Genomic DNA, 24958 nt, shown 5'->3' with positions numbered 1-24958 from the left:
CAGCTGCAGCTGCACAGAGCTGTTCCAGCAGGTCACCATCAGCTGAGAGATGGAGATTTGTGTTTGGGCGGGTTTATTTTAATTAAATTAAGAAAGAAAGCCTTTCAGCTGTGCAGTTATGTGCTTTATACATGGGTTTCTGTGTACAAAACATGCCTGGTGTTATGGAAACAGGGGGTTGGGAAGGGATTTGGGAGCAGCTGGGATTTGGGAACTCCTTTACCTGCAGGGTCCTGCGTTTGTTATCCTCTGTGTGGATCCAGGCTCGCAGGGTCAGCTCAGTGATGAAGATCTGGGCAGCCTTGGCAAACAGCACAGGGGCTTCTGCACTGATCATCTGCCAAAAATAAGATTATTTTGAATTTTACCACTCAATTCTAACAGTGTAAAGAGGAATCTCATCTCCTGAGTGAAGTTGGGTGGTTAAACGTGAATTTGGAAGAATTTTCACCTCAGGATTTCCTTGGGTCTGACTGAATTAAGGTCATGGAAGAAGAGTTTTGGGCATCTAAAATTTGGCTTGAAAGGCTCCTTCCTCATGGATTAAGGGCATAAAATCACGGAATCAGATCATGGAATGGTTTGGGAAGGCACCTCAAAGCTCAGCTCATCCCAACACCTCAGACACCTCCAAGGATCCAGGGGCAGCCCCAGCTTCTCTGGGCACCCTATGCCTGCCACCCTCACAGGGAGGAATTCCTTCAATTATCCCAAATTTCTCCTTGATTTCTGCCCTTTTTCCATTTAAAACCTCAGCAACAATGGATATTCACCAGCAGCTTCTCCTGGCAGAGCCTTGGAGTGTCCAGAAAGGAACTGGAAATTGAGGGGGACAGGCTGAGGGCTCATTTTAAACCCAGCCCTTCCTTTGCTGTTTGGACATTTAAATAATTTGAAATAAATGTGAAATGGCAAAGGAGGTTTGGAGTGAAGACTCAGCCTCACCAAATTCCTTTTCCTTAAAGAACATCTGGCTCCAGTTTAACTCAAATGAAGCAGTTTCACTATCAGCTGCCTTGACATTAATGCTTATTAATTAACCTTTAAATAGGAATATTCCAGACAGGCCAGAGACTTTCCCTGCTCTCCACTCTGACTTAAAATCTCATTTTCCCCTTCATCATCACAAATTTGGCATTTATTTGGTCCAGACACTGAGTTGGGCTCTCAGAGGTCTCAGATCATCCATTTCCAGGGAGCCTGAACAGAGAATTTTAAGGATCTCATTTAAATTAAGGGCTGCCCTGACAGAAGTATGATGTCACACTGAGGGGAGAAAACAAAACAAAAAACAAAACAAAATAAACAAACAATTCTCTTTACCCTAAGGAATTAAATGACAGTTTTCCAAATAAAAAACCAGGGATGAGTGGCGCAGCACAAAGTCAAAAACCACAGGTGGTTCCTTTTTTCTTCTTTCTGTGTCAGGGGGTTTGCATCAGTTTCTGTGTCCTTGTCATCAAAATCCCAAATACTGGAATCAAACCCAGCTTATCCACCTGAATTATTGCTTCTTTTTCCATAAAAAAATAAAACAAGTGGCACAAAAATCACTCTCAATCTTTGTAAGAGTGGAGAAAAACAAAGAGGGAACTTGAGAGAAGACAGTTAAGCACTAGGGAAAATAGGAAATAGCCAGAATTATTTTTGTATTTACTATATCCTTAAAGTGGGATTTATCACAAAAAAACAGAACTGCAAAATCAAAATCCCAAATGTTTCTGCTTTTCCAGCTCAGTTTTAATTACACAAGGCCAAGGGAATTTTGCTAAAAAAATGCTTTAAAAATAATAATAATGAGAAGAATAAGGAATTTCAAGGAATAATAGGTCAAATTATTAAGGATCATAAATTCCAGGTAAAAACCTGAATGTACCTTCACATCTTCATCCAGCTTCATGATCTTCTTAATCCGAGCCAAGGGCAGCTCCTGAACTCTGAAGTCTTTCTGCAGAGAGATTTGAGAGACTTTTTACTGATACTAAACTGAAAATAAAGGTAAAAAACTGTTAAAACTATCAGTGCTTTCTAGAATCGAACTGACTAAAATCAGATTCATTCTCTTCCAGGTGTGGCAGCTCTTCCTGTGGGCTGGAAAATCTCTTTTTCAGTGTTTTATATTGATATAGTTCTTCTGTCAGTTATTTATATTTATTATTTCACTTCCAAGCCAAAGTTTTCCTGAAGAACAGAATGTTTCTAATGTCACACACTTATCCATCTATTTATATTTGAAACAACTAATTCAATTATGTTTCCTGGGCCCCAGAAACCATTGGAATTTACAAAAAATCACAGGAGAAAATGAAGGTCAACAAGAGCTCGATGAAATCCTGGCTTTATTTGTACTTCTCCTTGTCGAATTCCAATTTTGGTGTTAAAAACCTTGCAATAACCTGGTTCAAAAGATTAGTTTTATGTTTTTAGGTGGATTTCTCCCTGTTTTCCAGTCAGGAATGGTGGTTCAGAAGCCTGGATTATCCTGCTGTGAGACATCACTGAGCCCAAATTTGCACCCACACATTCCTTGGAGAGAATTCCTGGGCTCAGGAAATCACCAAGAGGCTTCTCCCTTCCCTGAAGACAAAAAGTGGAATTAGAATAAATTAATTAATCCAGAGTATTCCTGCCAGGAATACTCTTAAAGAAAGGAGAAAGGCTGAGGCTACATCCCACCAGGATCCCACATCCTGCATCAGGAATGCAGAATTTCTACTCACAAAAGACTTCTTTTTTTAAAAAAATACAAAAAATCTTTCCTTTTTAACAAAAATGTCATAGGAAAATAATGGGGAAGCCATTTCTCCAGGGAAAAAGCACTGCAGGATGTGTTAGGGAAACAAAAGAGGGAGAAAAATGCTGAAAATGCTGGTTTTTATTCAGAATTTCTCTTCTGTGGTTCTTTCCAGTGAAGAAAAACGTGGCTGTTCCGCACGGCCCAGCCAGCACTTCAGTAGGGGCACTTAATTAATATCCAGCACATTTATAAATATTTATATAAATTATTTCTCCTAGACGTATAATTAAAAAGCATTTTGTGCCTCATTCTGCAGAGAAACCCGAGTGTGGTGTTCCTGCTTCAAACCAGAATTAATTTGTTGTGGGGCTGTCCAGCCCTGATGGAAAATGTGGAATTTTGAAGTATTTTGGGCAATAAAAGACCTGTACTTAAACACACACCACATTCAGGGACATATAAACAAGTGAAGGGGATACCAGAACATGGAAAAATACCTCAAAGGGGTTTGTTTTTTTTTGTTGTTATTCATGTTTTCTTAATATTTTTTTCCTCAGGTCTTTCTTTTTTTAAAGGGCCTCGTGAACTTTGAGCATCACAGAAAGCTGAGGGAAAAAATTTTAATCTGCAACACTTAAGTCTTAATTTCAACTTTTATGAACTCTTTGGAGACACAAACAGTTAAAACAGTATTAAAATATTTAGATTTAGAGAAAAAAAATTGTTGAAAAAATTGAAGTTCTTTTATTCCTTTAAGGCAGTCAGGCCACGTTCCATAAATCAGAAGGAGCAGTGTGCTGGGGAAGGGAAGCAGAAGCAGGACTGGCCCCAAAGCAGCAGGAAAAGCCTCAGACACCAATTCCAATCTTTTCTTTTCTCCAAATTAGGCCTCGTTGTCTCCACAACCCTCTTGTGGAGCTGAGATGCTGAGCCCAGCCTAGGCCTGGTTCTTATTTCTCCAGGATTCCACTGTGTCCTTCCTTCCCTTCTTTAAATAGTTTATTCTTGCTTTTTTCCTGAATTTTAGCCACCAAAAAACTCCACAAAACCAAGCACAAATAACCCCCAAAATCAGGGGTTCAACACAGTTTTCACCCCCACATCCATGGGTGCAATTTTCAATAATAAACAAGGTAAATTTCAGGATTTAATGAATTTAATTCCACAGCATTGGGATGTTTTCCTGTTACGCCTTTTCCTTCCCTGCCCTCAATTCCCAAAATCAGGGACCAAAATATTTTTCCCTCCCTGCTCTGCCCCTTTCACCCCCACAAGCATGGAAGTAATTTCAATAGTAAACAGAATAAATTTCAGGAGTTGATTCCACAGCACTGGGATGTTTTCCTGTTACGCCTTTTCCTTCCCTGCCCTCAGTTCCCCAAAAATCAGGGACCAACACAGCTTTTACGCTAACATCCATGGGAGCAATTTTCAATAATATTCAATATATAACATTCAAATTTCAATAATATTCAACAAAATAAATTTCAGGAATTGATTCCACAGTGCTGGGATGTCTTCCTGTTATCCCTTTTCCTTCCCTGCCCTCAGTTCCCAAAAATCAGGGACCAACAGATTTTTCACTCCCTGCTCTGCCACTTTCACTCCCACATTCAGAGGAACAATTTTAATAATAAACAGAATAAATGCAAGATTTGGTGCTGGGATCTTTTCCTATTATCCCTTTTCCTCCCCTGCCCTCAGCTCCATTTCCAGTGACTCCTGAGCTTGCAAAGCAATCAATAGATCCCACTGACAGTTCAAAATTAAGCTGCCCATACTTGATAAGCTGCATAATAAACCCCTTTCATGTGGAGATGAAACTCCAGCTCCCAAACACAAGAATTCACTGTGCTGAAAGAGGAAAGTAATTAATTCTGGTTATGCATACAAATTTCTACATCTGTTTCTTTAATCAACTATCTGCACACAGAAAAAAAAAAAAAGAAAAAAAGCAGCTTATCCTGGTCCTGGTGGGTTGGGAGGTTTTTACTTTGAAGAGTCTGGCTTGGACTTGAAGTTCTTTTGTTTTCAGCTGCTTTAAAAGCACCAGAACAGTGATTTTTGGATCACAGGAATCCATCAATCTCTCTTCTAAAGTCATTTTTATTATGTGCCCTTGTTCCCACACCTCTTGTGGGGATGGAAAAAAATAGAAGCTGCTTAGTCCAGTTGTTATTCTCAGCCTAGATGGGATTTTTTTTAGTCAAATTTTTTTAAAAAAGCACCTGACCACAACACACTTGGCATTTGAGTGATTTCAACACTTCAGGGTTGTTAAAGGAGGAGGTTCTGGACTAGAGCCTAAACTCAAAAATTTATTCACAAAATTGAAATTAACAGGGAATTTAGGGAGGAGGGAAAAGTCTAAGATTGTATTTTGACAGTAAAAACTTGGTGTGAACAAGGGTTCCCTCACAGGTTTATAATTCAGAATATGAACAGCAGCAAAGGTGAGGTTTATTCTCAAATCCCTCAATCTTCTGGTACCTAAAACAGCCCCTGGCAGCTCCTTTTACACCTGTAGCTGTTTCAGAATCCCCCCTTTTTTCCCTCCCAAGAGGAATTCCCCAGGATGCAGCTATGGCTATCCCTGAGCCTGATAAACAAACTTTTAAATCAACTTTGTGTTGTTGTTTTAGCCTGGAAGGAGCTGCAGGTTTGGCTGCTCCACCTCAGAGAGGGAACATTCCCTGGAATGTTCCAGGCCAGGCTGGATGAGGCTCAGAGCTACCTGGGATAGTGGAATGTGTCCCTGCCCAAGGGACAGGGATCACCTTGAAGACCTTTTCCAAGTTAAGCCATTCCGTGATTTTCATGACTCTGCTACAATTCCATTTTTTTGGAAAACTGAATCCCCCCCTGGCTGGAGGATGATTGCTCATTTCTTATCCCACAGAAACACCCAATTTCCCTGATCCCAGAGCAGGAAGACGTTCAAGCTGAGCTTTGAACAGGAATTTTTCCCTGTTTTCTCTGGGAATACCCCGATCCCTGGGGATGCTCACCACGGTGAGGTTGCGGATCTCCTCCATCACCCGTGGCCAGAAGGACTGGAGGCTCTGCTGGGCATCGCTGCTCCCGGCCGTGCCGAAGCCGCTGTCCGTGGACATCCTGGCAGCTGGGACAGGGAAAAAAACAGGAATAAGCAAGGAGGGAGAACAGGGTTAAAGGCAGGAAAAGCAAGAATGGCTTCAAATTGATGGGTTTAGGTTAAAGACTGGTAAGAAATTCCTTCCTGTAAAGGGTTGGGATGGATTTCCCAGAGAAGCTGTGGCTGCCTCATCCTTGGAAGTGTCCAAGGCCAGGTTGGAACAGCCTGGGATAGGGGAAGGTGTTCCATGGCAGGGGTGGAATGGGATAATCCTTAATGTCCCTTCCCACCCAAACCAGTCCATGATTCCATGTCCCAGGAATTCAGGGAAGGGCTAATCCCTCCAGAAAATCATCATCAGAAGAAATGCCAGCCCAGGTCTCATGGCCTCCCCATTTGTTTTTTTAAATTAAATTAATTTTTCCATAGCAGAAGTAAAATAACCATTTGCTTCTGTGGCTGTCTGACACTAAAGTGTCATTTTGTGGCTTTCCAGCAGTTTTCAAATCCTTCTTTTCCTTGGACAGGATCAACAGGAGGAATTAAGAGTCCGTACAATGCAGGGTAACAAAAGCAGGAAGATTTAAATTCCAAATCTTTTAATTGAAGCTGCTTTTAATTGAAGCTGGGGTGTTATGAATCTGCTGATTATTCCATTTATTCCAGAGGATATCCATGCATCCAGGGAGATTGGGATCTCTGCAAACAGCTTTATTTACCTGAGAAGGAAGGAGCTGAAAACAAAGGGAAAATCACTGGGATCAGCCTCTCCCCACTCCAGGTGAGGAGTTGGGACACTCAGCACTCCTTGCCCTCATCCTTGGAGACCCAGCAACTCCAATTTTCCACCTCAACAAATCCCTGGATTAAGCTTTGGGACAAGGGAACTCTTCAAGCAATTCCAGTTAATATTAACACAGAGTTGAACAAATCCCTGGGAATAGCAGGAGCATTCCTGAGCTTCCTCTGTGGCAGGAGCACGTGGCTCCAGCAGGATTCCCAACAGCCTGGAAGGACTGGGAATTCTGGGAGAGTCACCAACATCAAACACCCAGAGCAGCTCCAGAATATCTAGGAATGACACAGATCCCAGGGATGGAAAAGAAATCTGTGCCACCACAGGAAGGATTTTCCATAGGGAAGGATCTCCAGGATATTTGTGTGGCTTTTTTCCATTGCACTGTGACAAATGAGCAGATCCCACTCTGGAAACAGGCACAGGAATTGGCCAAGAATTCCAAAATCTGCTTTGGCCAGGAATTCCAAAATTCACTATTCCAAAGCAAAGAGGATCCCTAAAAATGGCACTAAGGGGTCAATGCCAGACAATCCTGCAGCCCACACTTCCTAAGGAAAACTTGGAATGGTTCTATTTTAATTCCACACTTCCCGCAGAAGACAGGGAACTGTTGTATTTTAATTCCTCAGTTCCCAAGGAAAACAAGGAAAAGTTGTATTTTAATTCCAGCAAAATGGGTGTGGGAAGAACCAGAGGGAATTCTGACAAGGAAAAAGGGTCAGGGAATTGTATTTTCAGTCTCAGAGCAAGGCAGGAAGAATTCCAGGTAAAGGATCCTCTGGAATTCAGAGACTGACACATTTCTTGCTGACTCTTCCACATTATTTGCATTAGAATGGAACCTGCCCACAGACTGAGATATTCCAAGTATTTATAAGAAAAACAAGCATAAAAATATTTCAATGAGGATTTAATTGGCATTTGGATCTTCCTCACCTCAATCAGCATTGTTAAAAAAATAGTTCAGGGACAAAAAACCCAATCCTTGGAACCTGGGAATATTTCAGTATTCCTGGAACTAGATGCAAGAGGAGATGCAATTCCTTCTGGACACAAGGAAAATAGCTTTTAAAATATGAATCATTTGAATTTATCCTATTTAAATGCTGCACTGGAAGGTAACACTGCCCAGAATCCCAGGATACAAGAGGTTAAAATCAAAGGAAAAAAGGTTATGGAATATAGAGGAAAAGAATTTCACCACCATTCAATTTCTTGCATTAAATATCTACCTCCAGATACATTAAATATGCAGATTTCAGCAATGGTTTACTCTGGTCATTTATAATATAAAAATCCTGCTGATTTTTTTACTTTAAAATTGGAAAAACTTCCAATTTTAAAGTAAAACACAGAAGTGATTTCAGAACAATCTGAAATTTCTGCTTAGCATCATTTTATGATAAATTGAGTAAAAGTAGAAACAGGAAAACCTACAAAATAAAATCACTAGAAACCACAAAATAAAAGTGAAACTGCTCAGAACACTACAGGAATTTCTCCCAATTAAAATATGGATACAGAAGTGGTTTGGAGGTGCTGGAGAAGATTGGGAGGAAAGGGAAAAGTCCCAAACTGTGACACAAAGCTCCAGAGAGAGAAACCTCACTCATGACCCATTCCTGGGCAATGAGGGAAATTCCTTCTCCTCCTTTAAAACTCATCCCAGGATTAGAACCAGCAAAAAGCTCACTCAGGGAGAGATGAGCTCAGCACAGCCAGAGGAATCCTTGGATTTCACACATGGATCAAAACCTGTTTGGGCTTTTCATCTGGGAACTTTTCAGCTTCACTCCTTTCCCTTTCCTTTCTCCTTTTCTTTTCCCTTTCCTTTCCTTCCCCTTTTTCCCTCCTTCTCAGATTTCCCTCAGCTCACCCAAAAAAACCTCCCAAGGGGTTTAAGAGGAAAGTGGCTGCTCCAACCCCAAATTCTGCTGGAAAACAGGCACAGGATCCCAGGGAATGGCTGGAGTTGAGCCAGAGGGGATTTAGGTTGGATTTAGGGAAAGGTTCTTCCTCCAGAGGGAGCTGGGGCACTGCCCAGGCTCCCCAGAGAATGGGCGCATTCCCAAGGCTGCCAGAGCTCCAGGAATGTTTGGACAACATTCCCAGGGATGCACAGGGTGCCATTGTTCAGGGGTTGGACTGGATGATCCTTCCAGGATATTCCAGGTGTGCTGGGATGAGCTGAACCATTCGAAATCCAGACCGGCAGAATTCCAGTGAGGAGATTTATGGACACAATGGCTCTGGAGGGAAACACCAGGAAAGAAACAACCCCTTTCCCAAAAAACCAATCCCCAGAGAGCAAGGAATGATGGAGGAGCTTTCCCTGAGAAACTCTGGCTGCCCTGGATCCCTGGAAATATCCGAGGTTAGGCTTGGAGCAACTTGGGACAGTGGAAGGTTCCTGGGGGTGGAATCCCCTTCAACCCAAACCATCCCAGGATTCTGTAACAACCAGAAAAACTGGGATTCACCTCCAACCCATCCACACTGCCTGGGACACCTCCAGGCAGGAAAACATTTTGTTTTTCCAGACCGAGGGAAACAGAAAAGCAGGAAAAGCTGAAGCCCCGCTGCCTGGAGGTGATTCCAGAGCAGATCACCAGGAATATCCCAACAGCTGTCGGAGCTTTTCCGCTCACCAGAGCATGACACCTCTGGCAAACATTAAAATTCCCAAATCCTGCAGCAGCTGACAAAAGCTGGAAAAGTTTCACTTCATGGGAGAGCAAAGGAAGCGTAGAGACACCTCTGGATGGGTTTTTGGCTGTTATTTTTTGTACAAATGCTGTTTTCTGCTCTTTTTTGGGCGCCCTGGGAAGCGGGAAGCAGCCAAACGGAGCCATCTCCCCTTGGAAAATTCGCCATTTCAGCTCCTGGAAAACACAACCTACGGGAAAATCGCAAATAAACCCAAAACCTCTGAGCCTGCACTTCCATCCTGAGCGGGATCCAGAGTTTTTCCCTGGAAAAACACCAGATCTATGTCACAGCCACATTCCCAGGCATCCAAGCAAGGCAGGAATGGGAATAATGTCCCCATCCAGCGAGGGCCATGTTCCAATTTTTGCTGGCTTTTAAATCTAGTTTGATTTTAAACGTAATTTTCAATTTTTTGCCAAGTTCCCCCCGAGTAAGAAGCCAAGCAAAGAGGGTGGAGAGCACCTCTAAAGGAAATTTATCCAAACATTCCAAGGAATTTACAAACAGGGAATGCGAGAGGGAAGGAATGAGCCAGGAAGGAGGAGGAACTCAGCAGCATCCCACAGATCCTGGTGGGATCACAAATTCCACATCCTTTCCATACAAAACAGCCACATTCCCACGATTATTGAGAAAATCCCATTGTTTTCCATGGAAAAAGCAGCACATTCCATGTAAGGATCCTAAAAAATTGCTCAACCACGAGAGCTCCAAAGAAATGAGACACAAATCCCAAAATTTTATCTCGATAGCCTTAAATTATGGCTTCAAAAAAAGGATAAAACACAAATATTTCTATTAAAAAAAACCCTCATATTGATCTTACCACGTGACAAATACAGATTTAACAATTCCACACTGACAAGAGGTTAAAAGGTTCCCAATCCTCCAAAAAAAATTCCCATAAAACTCCTTTTAAGTGGTTTTTACAACAACCACTATCCCACAAAACCCTCAAATTATTTATTAGGAAGCAACATTAAAAAAAAAAAAAAAGTGGAAATTTTTTTGCTCGTTTCCTCCTTTTCTGTGTTTTAAAGATTAAATTTTACTAGGAAAAAAATAAACTCCAACACCATGTCAGCCAGAAATGCTCTAAAGAATAAAATCAAAGCCCCAGAAGTGAATATTTAATACAATGTTATTCATGGAATAACAGCAAATTCATTTCCATGACACCTCCAAACAACCTGGAGACTCAAAGTGCCAGAAATTGAGGGGTTTTTAGCTTTAGTTTTTTAATTTTGAGAGTTTTTACTCTCAAAGACTTTGGAAGGTGGCACCAGCGGTAGCAAAAGATTTAATTGAGTTGGGGATCAATGGTTTCTCCTTCCACCTCAAAATTCAAGTTTTGACTGCTCAAATATATAAAATTATTAGATTAAAAAGAATTTTGAGCCACTTTGGCACCACAGTTTATTTTTTGTTGAACAAATCTTGCCATGGAGCTCTAAAAAATTCAGATTTTTGCAGATTCCACTGCAGCAGCTGGGAAAAAAAACCAAAACAACAAAACAGGATTTGGCTCTGTTGGAGTGAAAGGAAAGCCTCAAGCACTGGAATTCCAACACACAAGGCTTTGGCTCCTGATTTTTTTGCAAGATTCCATGGGAAAATCCTGGGAATTGGAGCACCAACATCCACAGGGACTCATCCCAGTGGCCCAAGAATGGAGAATATTCCCTGGAAAAGCACTGGGAGAGGAGATCAACACCTGGGAAGGGACTGGTAAGGTGGGGTTTGGGATAGGCTTTGAGAAATCCCAATCCATAAATCATGGAATGGTTTGGGTGGGAGGAGAATTTAAATCCCATCCTTTTCCAGCCCCTGCCATGGATAGGGAGACTTTTCCCTATCCCAGGTTGCTCCAAGCTGGCTTTGGACACTTCCAGGGATGTAGAAACCACAGATTTTCTGGGAATTCCATCCCAAAATCCCATTTATCCCTGTCCTCTGGCACTGGGAATTCATTCCCCCTTATCCTGTCCCTCCATCCCAAATCCGTCTGCAGCTTCCAAAGTTGTCACAATGAAAAGGAAGGAGGAAAGCTTTAAAAATTAAAGCTAATTAAGCACTGGGCCCACAGCACCGCCATCATTCCACTGTAATTATTAAGACATAAAAACTCCCAGCATTATGGACAGGCAAGAAATTAAAAAACAATTAAAACAAATTGTAGTAATTAAGACTTGTTACGTTTAACACTGATTTATTTATCCAAAAAATGTTTTAGAAAATGATGCTATTAAAAAATCCAACAGGGCAGTGGGAAAAGGGGATGGACACAAAGTCAGGGGAAGCTGAAATTCTGCTTTAAAAACCTATAAACCCCTCACGTTTTAAACATTTTCAACCAAATTTTTAAGAAGTTGAAAGGTTATTTCAAGAATTAAACGCTGCACTGAGCGACCCAGTGAGGACAGCAGGGGTTGCAAAACCTTGTGTTGATCTTGGAAACACCTGAGCACTGCAGGTGCCTCCCAGCAGCTTTTCCAAGGAATATTTAGGATTATTCCACCTTCAAACTCCATAAATTCTCTACCACATTCCCTCTGCTCCCAACCTCAGACTGAGACAGCCCCAAAGTGGGCGGGAGGGATCTGGATCCCAACTTCCAATTCTTTATTCCAGGGAAATTTGGGACAAATAAATGATTTTAAGGGACTGCAAAGGCTCTGTATATTTATATAAATCCACTTCTTTCTGAATCTACGGACAAATATCTATTTAATCCTATTATTCTATTGAATATTCAATATTTCTATTACTGTTGTCACTCAATTTTATAAATTAAGCATCCAATGGCATCACCCAAAAGTTAAAATTAATTATTCTCATAGAAGATTTTCCCTCCTGCTTAAATCAAGCCCAACCTGAAATGCTCAACGGGCAGCCAGGATGGTTTAATTTATTTTTTCTCTCTTTTCTCTTTTTATTGAAATAAAAATGCTTTGGTGTTATAAAGATGAAAATCTCCCACCTTCACGGCATTAAAAGGGACAATTCCTGCTCTGATTTGAGCAGGAAGTGACAAAATAAACAGAAAATACAAAAAAACTCTTCAGCTTTTGGGAATAACTCCCCAAAAAAATCTCCTTTTTTAGCTCCAGGATGCTTTGGAGATGTCCTGAAGTTTGTTCTTGCTGTGGTTTTTAACCCTCTGAAATAAATTATTCCCGATCATAATTAAAGAGTTTAACTAATTAAAGAGCTTCAAAAATGTAAATAATTCACGATTTTAGGTTTGAAACTCACCAAATTTAATTCATTTACAACACACTAAGCCTTGAAATGAAGAAACCACCTCATGAGCCAACATAATTAACATACAGATGTCACCCTTATTATATAAATACAAGATATTAGCCTGATTAAATGAAATAAAACCCAAATTTAGTGACTGAAAGGTGACCTCCTGTGGGCACCCCAAGCTACCTTGAGGTGGCTCAAGCTGGGGACAACAATGTCCCCTCCCCAAAAGTGTCCCCAACACCTTCACAGGTGCAAAAAAAAGGCTAGAAAAATCAATAATAATAATAATAATAATAATAATAATAATAATAATAATAATAATAATAATAATAGTAGTAGTAATGTGTTGTTTGTCAAGCTTGAAGTTCCAGGTCAAAAATTTAGGAGAAAATAAAAAAAATAAAATTCATAGGAAAAAGCCTCCTGGAAAAGCAAACTGCTGGAAAATCAAGTTAGAAAATCAAACTCTTAAGAGAATAAAGCTAAACAATCCAACTCATTGGGAATAAAACTAAAAAATCAAACTCCTAGAGAACAGAACTAAAAAAATAAACCTTATATGAATTTTAAAAATCAAACTCCTAGGGAATAAAACTAAAAAATCAAACTCATAGAGGATAAAAATTTAAAAATCAAACTTCTAGAGAATAAAGCTAAAAAATCCAACTCATAGGGAATAAAACCAAAAAAATCAAACTCATATAGAGAATAAAACCAGAAAATCAAACTCTTAAGAGAATAAAGCTAAAAAATCAAACTCATATAGAGAATAAAACTAAAAAAAAACAAACTTCTGGAAAACAACAACAACAATAAAAAATCCCTGGAGAACTCTGGAGCAGAAAGGACACCCAAAGTTCACTCCTTAAAATGGGACCTTCCTACCCCTCCAAAGCTGGGAAAAAATCAAAAGAAACTGGAATAATTTGTTAATAAATCCATTTCCACATTTTCCCTGCTGCTCTTGACCTAGAAAGATCAAGCAGAACCTACTCTTCTCCAGCCTCCTGCAAGCTGAATCCATCAAAATACGCCAAATATTGGGTGGAATCAAGATTTCTGCAGGATTTTTATTCTCATTTCTGGGAGCTGCAGGTCACCCTCTTGTCCTGCCAATATTTAAAAGCTGGATATAGCCTAATTTTTCAATGGAAATATATTATTTTATTTGTGCTTCAAGATGCTGACAATGACCTTCATGCTCACGGCAAATCTCCCAATCCTGGCCCACAGCCGGCTCCAGAAGTTCCTCCAACATTCCCGAATTATTAAAAGGTGACTTTTGGGGACATTTCTCCTCTTACTCCATCCCTCACACTGAAACTGTGACAACACCAGGAAGTTGAACAACGTCGAGATGAGGTGCAGGGAGTCTTAATTTTTAATTAAAACACCCCAATTCACACTCGGAACGAAGCCGGAGCCCAAGGAAATCCTGACAAGAGGTGAAGCTCAGGTTCAAGGGCCTGGACCCGCGTTCTAAAACCCTTACAAGAACTTGGACAAGCTAATTATTCTTAATTTTCCAAAACAGCGCTTTTAAGGTCTACAATCAAGGACCACAGAAAGGGGAAAAAAGGTGTTTTATCACCCTGAGAAGGAAAGGACGAGAAGAGCATCTCGGAGGAGCAGGACTGTCCACGATGTGCTCGCCGAAACCCAACTTTAATCTCCCAACTATCCCCCGTGTCCTTGATGCCCTCGGCCAGCGCCAGCAGCTCCATTTTTCCTTCCTCTTTTCTTTTTTTTTTTTTTTCTTTCTTCTTTTTTTTTTTTTCGGTCCAAAGTGCCGCTAACAAACTTTGTCCTTCAGAGTGGCGGCTCGGAGCGCTGGGATTTCAAGGTCACTCGTGCAGGCCCCGCTCCAAGTTGGGCTGCGGCGGTGGCGGAGCGCGCCCGGCCCGGGGCTCGGGGAGAGCCCCCGGGACCCCTCAGCCCCCGCCGGGCCGCGAACCCCCCGCTCCCCCCGCGGCTCCCGTGACCTTCGGAGCTGAGTTCCCGAGAAAAACGACAACAAAGGGCTGCCAGGACACGCCGAGAGTTTGGGGGTGTCGCGGCTCGGCTGTCGCCCCCCAGGCCCCGCGGGGCCATCGCGGCCAGGCCAAGGGCACTGTGGGAGGCCCCGCCGCGCTCGGGGCACCCCAGGGTGGGGGCAGCGCTGCTTTGTCCCCCGCCATCGCTGCCCTCACGCCGATACCGGCGCTGGGGGTGGGCCGGCGGGGAACCCCGGCGGTTCAACCCCAAACCCCGCACCGGGCACGTCCCGCCGCGCCCCCTTCCCTCCCGCACCGGGACACACGAGCATCCCCCGCCGCCGCGGCCTGTCCCCGGCGCCCGGGCCGCCCTCCCCCGCCGCCACCGCAGCGGCAGCGCCCCAGACTCACCGCCGGCCGTGTCCGCGGCCGGGGGCTCCCCGCCATGGCTTTGTCTTTGAGCGACCCCGGCAGCTGCGGGGCCCCCCCGGACCGGGCCGTGCCTGCGGCCCCTTTAACGGCGGCGGCCCCGCGCGCCCCGCTGCGCGCGCCCGACCCGCCCCGCGCCCGCGCCCATTGGCTGCGCGCCCCGCTGCCGCGCTCTTCTATTGGCTGAGCGCCCCGCGGCCCCGCGCTCCCATTGGCTGACGCTGCGGCGCAGCCTCGCCTGCCGCTTCCTGCTTTAAAGTTACCTTGAGCGGCGGCCGCAGGGGTCAGGAAAGCCCCGCCCCCCTGCCCCGCCCCGATTGGCAGCCTCGCCTCCTATTCAAACGCCTGAAGAGGCTGGCGACGGCGGCCGCTGATTGGCCCGCGCGCCTGTCAATCACGGCGGTTCCCGCCACACCTTCCCGGCGGGGAGCGGGGCCGCACGTGCGCGAGGCGCGGCGGGAGCGCGCGCGGTCGGATCCCCGAGTTCCAGAAATTTTGGGATCTTTAGAGATCACCCAGTCCTTCCCCCTACCAAGGCAGGGTCACCCGGAGCAGGTGACACGGGGACAGCTCCAGGTGGGGTTGGGACGTCTCCAGAGGGAGGTTCCAGCTGTTCCAGGGCTGCAGGGAATGAAGTTCTTCCTCAGGGTGAGGTGGAACTCGTTGTGTTTTAATTTATGGCCACTGCTCCTCGTCCTGTCCCCGAACAGAGCCTGGCACCACCCTCTGACACCCCTCGGGGACATTTTATGGATTGATGGGATTCTCTCCCAGCCTTCCCTTCTCCATGTCCAGCTCTCAGTTTTTCCTCGTAAGGATCCCTGAGAGCTCCAGCTTGGACAAATCTGGTGCTTCTCAGAAATAATTAATTCCAGCCGAGCCACAGCTAACCCAGCTCTCGCTGTTTCTCCTGGATCCTCCAGACTTCAAATCCTCTCCATGTCCTCTATGGACCGTCTCCAGCAGCTCCTTGTCCTGTCCTCAGTATCCCAGAACTGGATCCCTTGTGGCCCCAGTCCCAGGTTGGTGCTTCCCGGTGGGAACAGGGACATCCCCTCCCCGGCCTTATCCGTGGGAGTCACCAGCAAGAGGGATCAGGATCCCACAGCCCTCCCACGGGGCTGCACCACCCCACAAACATTCCATGGGATAAGGGGGAAAAAAAAAAAAAAAAAAAAAAAGGCGGTTTTTCCAACTCCATGGTACAGCCCTCTACAGCCCTGGGCAAGATGAATTCCAGCAAAATTCCCCGCAGGAAGTGCAGGTGGAGCGTTCACCTCCAACACCAATCATTTCCCTTCAGCTTTAACCACACGCAGCCTCACTTTCCTCCCTCCAGCAGCACTTTAGGAGCTCTTGGATGGGATGGGAATTTGGGAATGTTGTCGGTAAAGAATGGGAATGGTCCACCATAAAAAGTTGTGGAAACCAGGTGGTATTTTAGCCTCTGAACGCACAAATCCCAGTTTTATCAACAGCACCCCGATGGATTTCAAACTGTAATAACAAACTATAATTCCCTGCTGACGGGATTATCCAGGGGGAAAAAATATTGGGAAGCACAGCCAAGCCTTGTCCAGCCCTGCAGATTAAATCACTTTGAATCTGATAATAAGGAGAGATTACTTTTAAAATAGATCTTCCTGATGATTTGGGGGAATAGAATTGCTTGAAACATGGCCTTAAAAAAAAAAAAATACTCTGTTCTCTTCTTGTAGCATTCCTCAGATAACAAAACAGGGCTTGGAAGCTGTGGAATTCTGACTATTGGAATTATGTGAGGTACTTTGGGTGGTATGAAAAACAAACCCAGCACCCTTCCTGCAGAACAGAGGAATGCCTGGCTGGAATTCTGGAATTCTGAGGGATTGATGTTCTGAGCGGCCAAACACATTCCCTCGGGCCTTGTCAAATCCCAAAGGACCTAAAGCTGCTCTGCTGTGCTTGGGAATGACAGGAAGAGCCACGGGAATGACCCACAGGAGCAGCTGATACTCACAGCTTAATAATTCCTCCTGACAATAAAAACTGGTTAATTTTGGGAAGTTCTACAGTAAAGGGAATGTGGAAAAACCCCACTGAATTAGTTTGGGAAGCCCTAAAAGGTTTATTTCAATCATTGCAGCTCTCGTTGCTCTGAAATCAAAGAGGGTTTGGGTGGGATTTTGGGAAGGAATTTTCTTTTGAGGGTGAGGAAGGGGTGGAATAGAATTCCCAGAGCACCTGTGGATGCCCCTGGATCCCTGGAAGGCCAGGTTGGAGCAACCTGGGACAGTGGGAAGTGTCCCTGCCCATGGAATTGTGTGGGACTGGATGGGATTTAAGGTCCCTCCCAACTCAAACCACAATTCCGTGAACTACACAGTTACTAGGAAAACATTGGAAAAAGGAATGTTCTGAACCCTGTAGCTGTCACCTGTCTCTCTGAGGCACTTCTAGGAATCCACCACTGCACGTGATTCCCATGGGGCAGGAAAATGTGCTTGGACAAACAGGATTTATCTTGATCAAGCAAAATTAACGAGGGACAGACCAGCCAGGCAGGAAAAAAATGTCCGGCTCAAGGTCACCAGCCAAGAGCAGACAATGGAGAACCTATTCCTACCTGGAATGAGCAGTCAAGGATTCTGCTGGATCAGAGAACCATGGAATATGTTGAGCTGGAAGGATCCTCAAGGATCATCCAGTCCAACCCCTGAACAATGGCACCCTGTGCATCCCTGGGAATGTTGTCCAAACATTCCTGGAGCTCTGGCAGCCTTGGGAATGTGCCCATTCCCTGGGGAGCCTGGGCAGTGCCCCAGCTCCCTCTGGAGGAAGAACCTTTCCCTAAATCCAACCTAAATCCCCGCAGGCACAGCTCCAGCCATTCCCTGGGATCCTGTGCCTGGTTATGCCAGAGCCAGGTGTGATGTTGTCACCACCATGACCAGGTGAGCTGACACTGTCACAGAGCATGAGGACAAACAGACGCAGAAGGAACATCCCAGTCCAAAACCAGAACCTCATTTAAGGAAAAAACTAAGGAAAGGCCTGGGATGCTGGCAAGGAAGTTTGATGGTTTGGTTTGTGGGCCTGGAGGAACAGGTAACGAACTCATGGGCTTTGAATCGTCCATGCTCAAACAGCAATGGAGACAGGGAAGATTTATTTCCAAATCCATGGAAAATATTCCACTCATGAAGAGAAATGGCTCAGAAGTGCTCTGAAGAGCCACGTTCCAGAAGCAGTCACGGCTATTGTTCGTCCTTCAGTGACAATCTGGAATCTGCCAGAGCTGCAGGGTCTAGGGGTGGCCCTGGTACACAGCTCAGCCACCCCAAAGCTGCCCTGACAACCCTCAAACACTGGCAAACGAGAAACCCACCTGAATGAAATCCCACCCCAAAGAATTCCCGGTTACCAGCCTATGCCCACACTGCTGGGCAGTGCCCTGGGATTTACCAGTGACCTGGGGGCATATATTTTATTCCTTCACCTCAGGGAAAAAGCAGGATTTACGGAGACCAAAGATGTTTTCACAGCTCTTGCTGCTTTTTGAGCACGGATTAAACAACACCCAAGACAATACCAGAAACCCTTGACAGTGTTTTCGCTGTCCTGCCCCTCTTCCTGCCAAATACTGTGGCAGAGCCTGAAAAAGCTTCTCAAGGCTTGGCTGGCAAAAATCCCAAAGATTAGTAAAACAGAACCATGAAATGACAAAACATTATGGGTTGGAAGGGATCTTTAAAACCACTGAGTGCCATCCCCTACCAAGGGCAAGGGCACCTTCCAGTGTCCCAGGAGCTCCAAGCCCCATCCAACCTGGCCTTGGACACTCCCAGGGATCCAAAGGCAGCCACAGCTTCTCTGGGAAATCCATTCCAGCCCCTCACCAGTTTCACAGCCAAGAATTTCTTCCTAAAATCAAATCTAAACCTGAGCAGCTGAGCTCCTATCTACCCCCTCCCACCCCTTTCTCAGACAGGTCAGGATCACAAACTGCCTTGGAATCACACAACCAGGAACAATTTGGGTGAAAGAGACCTTAAAGCATATCCCATTCTACCCCTGCCATGGGCAGGGACACCTTCCACTAGACCACGTTGCTCAAGGCCTTATCCACCTTGGCTCTGGACCCTTCCAAGGATGAGGCACCATAGCACATCCCCTGTGGCGGCCCGGGAAAGCACCGGGAGGACTCCGCGCTCAGTGCTGCCCGCCGGTTGTGAGGCGGCGCGTTCCCCAGACGCTGGCAGCCCCGAATCCCGGCTCTCAGGCCGGGGAGTCCCAGGCTCCGCTGGCTCCGCTAGCCGCTAGCCCCGAGCCCGCTCGGGCCTGTCCCGGCCCCGCCACACCGCCACCCCCCCACCCCGCGCGGGACAACGGTCCGCTCGCGCTCCTCTCCCCGGCCCGTCCCCGCAAGCCAATCAGCGCCCGCCTCTCTGCGCCCGCCTCCCCCGCGCGGGCCAATCAGCGCGCGCGCAGCGGCCCAGCCAATCGCAGCACAGCCGTTGGGGTGTGGGGGGGGAGGCCGTAACGACCCCTCGGGCCGCCCCCGCCCCGCGTCCCCTCACGGGCCGCCGCCTGCCCCCCGCCGCGCTCCCCGCGCACTCACCGGGGCGGCCGGCGCCGCGACCTCCGCCTGCTCCGCCCGCTGCCCGCGCTGCCTCCGGCGCGGCCTGCGGGAGGCGGGGGGGGAAAAGGGGGGCGGCCGAAGCGGAGTGAGCGCCGAGCGGCCGAGAAACAAGATGGCGGCAGGGCCGTGAGGCGTCGGGGCGGAGGCTCCGCCCTTTTTTGTCCCCCCCCCCCTTCCCCTCCTCGGGCTGGGCCGCGGCGGCGCGCGCGGGCGCGTGACCCAGCAGGGATCTCGCGAGATTTGCGGGGAGGCGGGAACGTGAGGGACCGGGACGTGCCGTGAGGGACCGGGACAGTCTGGGAGTGGTCTGAGGGGTGACCGTGCCTTGAGGGGCTGCCAAATTCTGTCTCTGGCATAGATCTGCCCTGTCCTAAACCCCCGCGTGTCCACCTCTAGGCCTCTTGTGGGGAACCTTCCAATGTTTTTCTTGCTTTATAAATAAAAAGCAGAAATGCTGCGATATTTTTCAAGTTTGCTTCTCTGTCAAGTATCCTCGTAATAAATTGTGTGGTAAATAAATCCGTTAGAGATGCTGGATAAAAATGCTTAGGGTATGATGAGTTGAAATGTACTTTTCTCCACACCGGGATTTGGCAATTTCTGGGAACTTTTTTAATAGGAGTTCGTTTGAAGTGCAATTTAAACACATGCAGTGTTCCTGAGTTGACTCACTCCCAGAGTCCCATTATGTAGCTCAACTATATCTGCCCACAAAAGAAGAAAAAGAACTGTTTTACATATCTGGGAGACCACAGAGTTCTGATTGTTCACATTGTGGGAGAAAAATATTCCTGAAATTGATTTAAATAGATAAAGGAATAAAAGATCCTTTTTTTTCTCAGAGTGGAGACTGGAAGCAGCTGATAATCAGAAGAAAAACCCAAGAGCAGCCCTAAAGGAAGGGGAAGCAAAGGCTGCCTTGACATTCCCCTCAAACCCATCAGTTCTGGAACAACATCCAACGGGAGTAACGAGGAAAAATAGGAAAAGTTTGTATTTTCATGGGGGGTGGATTTCTACACCTTTTAAGCTTTTCCTTGAAGCCACAGAGGGCTGGAGCTCCACCAGGAGCTGCTGCCTTATTCCCAGCCCCTCATCTGGGAATTGCCATCTCCTTTCCTGCAGGGATCCCATCCCAAAGATTCTCCAGGTGCCTGCCTGGATCCTCCAAGATCCCTTCCCCATGTGACAGTTTCATCCTGTGGATCCTCACAATTCCATGGAGGAACCTAAGGAATTTATTCCCACCCCTGGATGGATTTCTGTTATTATCCATGGTAGGAGTCTCAGGAATCTTTGGAATTCTGCTTTAATAGATTAATTATATCAATTAATAGATCAGCAGTTTTCTATTGGAATTTTTTGCATTTCCAACAGATTTTTTTTGCCTTTCTGTACATCCATTTAACAACAACTCTGCTCCACCAGGATATCCCTGGCAGTGCAATCCCAGGGATCATCCAGGGACGTTCCTGGCTGCTCCCTCAGCACAGGAAGATTTTCTCCTGCCATCCTGGAGCTTCTTCAAGCCAAAGTCTGTGCCCTGCTCCTGCCAGCTCTCCCAGTTCCCAGCTTTCCAGGACACACTGAGGGGTGACTCATGCTGCCTCAGGATTTTTCCCATGAAAAAATTCCTTTTTCCTTAGGAGTGACTCCATCTTTTTGCCTCCTCACTGTCCTTCTGGTGGCCCAATTTGCAGCCTGGCCAAGTTTCTTTTTTTAATATCGTTTTTAATATCATTGTTCAGGTTATAAAAATAATTCCCTTGAAATATTGTTTGGGATGAGAAAAGAAAGTGGGATCCCACAGGGCTGCTACACTTCCAGTCACCCTTCCCAAAATTGGTGGCTGGGTCAGCCCTGCCGGAGGACAAAATCCCATTCCTGCAAGCACAGGGATTTGGGATTTGTGGGTTTTGTGGAAGAAATGGAGGAAATGGGACACATTTCTGTGTCCTCTGTGGGTTGGGAGCTCGGCTGCCCTGGTGGCTCCGTGCTGGCACCGGAGTGGGAAATGTCTTGCAGCAAAATTCCTGCAGTTTTATTGGAAGTCTTGAGACTCAGGGCACTTGCAAGGCAGCCAAGAGAAATAAAAGTCGGGATCATGGAGTGATTTGGGTTGGAAGGACATTCAGGATCATCCAATTCCACCTCCTTCCCACTATCCCAGCTCGCTCCAACCTGGAATTGAATACTTCCCAGGATGGGGCAGCCACAGCTTCCCTGGGAAATCCATTCCCCACCCTCACGGCTGCTCCAGTTTGGGGTTGTTTTTTTTTAATTCCCGAATTTCTCAGCTGTTTCCTTCTGTTTCAGTACCGAGGACGACGATCCATCCCCACAATTCCCTGGAAAACGCCCCATTTATTAATTAATTACCGAGCACTGCTGCTCCTGCTGCCAGGCCCAGCTGTCCCAGCACCCAGCTTGGATGCAGCTCCTCTCCAGGGATTTCTGGACAATCCCCCCTTGCTCCTCCTCCCGCCGGATCCTTTTGTGCGGCTCCGTTTCCTCCCCACCTGCTCCCTTTTCCAGCCGCAATGGATCCATTGTCTGGAGCTGCTCGGCTTTTCCCACAGGGATTGCAGCTCCACAGAGCTCCCTGTCAGCCTGCCCGGAACGTGGAGGAGCCAAGGAAAACATGAAACAGGGAAGGGAAGAAAAAAAAAAGGAAAGGAGAAAGTGCTTTTACAGGAATTTGGTGGTGCTTTGATGAGTTTGGACTTACCCAGCACCTTGCAACTGCTCATCCCAAACCTCCCATGCTTCCCAGTGCACCCCAGACCTAGATTTGGGAGCCAAGGATTCGTCTGGCACCAAGGAAAATCAGCTCAGAGCAGCAGAGACAAGGCTGACCCTTCCCAGCTCAGCCCCTGCCATCCCCTGGGATTCCTGTTTCAGCAGGACTCTGGATTTATCCCAAACCAGCTGTTGCTTTGGGGCAATAATCCACAGGCACGGGAAAACCTGGATATAAATTCTTTCTGGACATGGACACACTTGCTTTATGGATCTGCAGGAAAAAGAGGCCATTTAGGGCCAGATTTTGGGGCCTGACCCTTTGTGCCACATCCCACCTGGTGCCTCTCCTAGCTGGGATGATCCATATGGTATTAAAGGATATCTAAGGATATTTAGGAATATGTCTATGCCTGGACACTGATTTGTTTAAACCTTCTGCTTTGAAATTAAACCCCTGGGAATATATTTTGACCTTTGGGTGTTCCCAAAGGATTCCTTGAGGGCCCACAATTCCTGAGGGATGATCCAGGATCAACTGTGGGCTTGTGGGTCCCCTTTTGTGCTCAGGTTTGAACCTGTGTGCCAGGAAATTTTACTTTTTCTGATCCAGATGGGAATTCCCAAGGGAATCCTGGTCTCCCTCATTTTCCCAGCCCTCATTTCCTAAGGAAGAGCTGACAGAAATCAGGAAAACCCCACAAAACTTTAGGATCAGCACTGGGAGATGAGGTGCTCAGCCTGGTGATGACTGGAAGGCCTCATTCCCAATATTCCCACTCTGATGGCAGAGGGGAGAGGATTTCCCAGGAATGCACCTCCTGCCCAGTTCAGCCCCCTGGCTGTCCCAGTATCCAGCTGGTGAGCTCTGGCGACCTGATTGCTCCTGCCAGGAGATTTCCAGTGTCTCCACACAACTCCTGCTCCTGCCAGAACTGGGACACGCCTCTGGCAGGGAGAAGGGAAGGAGCTGACCCACCTCCAGCAGCTCATCCTGCTGGGCACTTCCAGAGGGGCCAGGGCTCATCTCACAGCCAGGACAGGGACTGGCACCTTCCTAGAGCAGGGTTATTCCAGGGAATCCCCACTGGGATTCCCAATCCTGCCATAAACCAGCCCCTTTCCATAACCCTTCTCCAGATGCAGCTTCTTCTTCCCTGAATGCAGTTCCAGGACTTCCAGAGCAGCCTCAGAGCCTCCAGGACAGCCCCAGGAGCACCCTGGGAAGCTCCAGGATCCTTCTGGGAAGCCTCAGTCCTCTGGAAATCTCCAGGACACTATTGGGAATCCCCAGCATCCTCCTGGGAAGCCCCAGGAAGCCCCAGGACAGCTTCAGTATCCTTCTGAGAAATATCAGTCCTCTGGAAAACTCCAGGACCCTCCTGGGAAGCCGCAGAATTTCCTGGGAAGCCTCAGGGCAGCTCCAGGACTTCCCAGAGCAGCCCCAGAGCCCCAGCATTCCCACCCTTTCCCTGTGTCTCCATCCCCATTCCCTCCCCCTCTCTCCAGCACCAGCAGGATCCACTCCATGGGCAGTTTTCCACCCTATCCTAGGGAATGGCAGCATGTGGCAGATTCCAGGGTCACCCTCACGGGGACAGCTCTCCCATGCTTCCCCACATCCAGCAGGATCATCCCTATCCACACCCTGCAGCCGAGCCCCGGGAATCCTCTTAAGGGAGTTTTACCGGGATAATCGCGTTAAGCCACCCCCGTGGTGCCAGCACAAACCCAGGAGGGAAAGGAGAAGGTGCCCAGGAGCCGGCAAAGCCGAGCTCCTTAAGGAATTAAGAGACATCGGAGATGGGAGAGCTCTGATAGGATCTCAGGACAAGGCCAAGGCTTGGAGTTTGTCCATCCAGGGAAGCAATTCCCAGGAAATTGGTGCACCACAGCCCCAGCCTGGAATCTGCAGCACCAAATCCTTCCCAGTGTGAGGTTGGTGATCCCAGAAAATCCAAAGGAAGCAAAAGAGCTTCCAGTGGAACTGAGAAATCCATTGCCATGAAACTTCCTATCATCAGAAAGCAGCTGGAAAAAAAAATCCTTCAGAGAATCTTTTAGGGGTGTTGTTTTCATTATCTCTTCCTTCCAACAATGGGTTCCCAGGAGTGGCACTTTCTCCATAAAGCTAGAAATTTCATGGAATAGCCTTCCCTGCCGGGAGAATTCCAGCTGGTTTTCCAAACTCTTCCTCACCAAGGCCCCTCTGGACAACCTCCCTCTTCCCTGAGTTTGTTTATATGCTTTGAATCCCATTAGGAAACCATCTCCCTCCTTCAGCGCTGGTTTATCCAAGTTTCCATATTTAGTTCTTTCAGCTATTCCTGTTCCTGAACCAGCTTTCCTGCCGGGACCTGCTGCATCCCAGTTTTTCCCTCCAGCAGCTGCCACGGGGAGAATTATCCCACATCCTCCCTGCACTGATGGATGCTTGTGCTCACTGACCTACCCCGATCCCAAATGGCTCCCAGGCCCTAATCCCGGGGTTGGGAACGCCGGGTGGTTCCGTGCAGTCCGAGGTGCCGTCCCATGGGATGGGGAGATGGGAATCGCGGGATTTTAGGGAGGGACAGAGTTAAAGGCGGGGAAGGAGGCTTTCCTC

The 24958-nt window shown here is 46.7% G+C and overlaps 1 protein-coding gene and 1 long non-coding RNA gene across 5 annotated transcripts in view; one reads left to right on the top strand and one right to left on the bottom strand.

The window, feature by feature from the left end:
- NFYC (nuclear transcription factor Y subunit gamma) overlaps nucleotides 1–19850 on the bottom strand; it is a 30243-nt gene extending 10393 nt beyond the window's left edge. Inside the window, exons 1-4 of one of the 4 annotated variants that reach the window (XM_086863860.1) lie at nucleotides 19594–19850; nucleotides 5746–5858; nucleotides 1877–1948; nucleotides 224–337 (exon numbers count right to left, since the gene is read on the bottom strand). In XM_086863860.1, the coding sequence (XP_086719986.1) occupies nucleotides 224–337; nucleotides 1877–1948; nucleotides 5746–5850 (291 nt within the window). In that variant the 5' untranslated portion in view covers nucleotides 5851–5858; nucleotides 19594–19850. Of the gene's footprint in view, nucleotides 1–223; nucleotides 338–1876; nucleotides 1949–5745; nucleotides 5859–14975; nucleotides 15128–19593 lie in introns of those variants that run through there. The other 3 variants (XM_086863862.1, XM_086863861.1, XM_086863863.1) reach the window with 3 other exon arrangements.
- On the top strand, nucleotides 19643–24634 carry LOC111939169 (uncharacterized). Its single transcript, XR_015279440.1, has 4 exons — nucleotides 19643–19740; nucleotides 20457–20603; nucleotides 20740–20891; nucleotides 21931–24634. It is a non-coding gene; the product is annotated as an uncharacterized LOC111939169 (long non-coding RNA).
- The last annotated feature ends 324 nt before the right edge of the window (nucleotides 24635–24958 follow it).

The sequence above is a fragment of the Cyanistes caeruleus genome, chromosome 26 (assembly GCF_971803275.1).
Source record: "Cyanistes caeruleus chromosome 26, bCyaCae1.hap1.1, whole genome shotgun sequence".
NCBI lineage: Eukaryota > Metazoa > Chordata > Aves > Passeriformes > Paridae > Cyanistes > Cyanistes caeruleus.
Note: the sequence above shows the minus strand (reverse complement) of the source record. Positions and strands in the feature narration are given on the sequence as shown.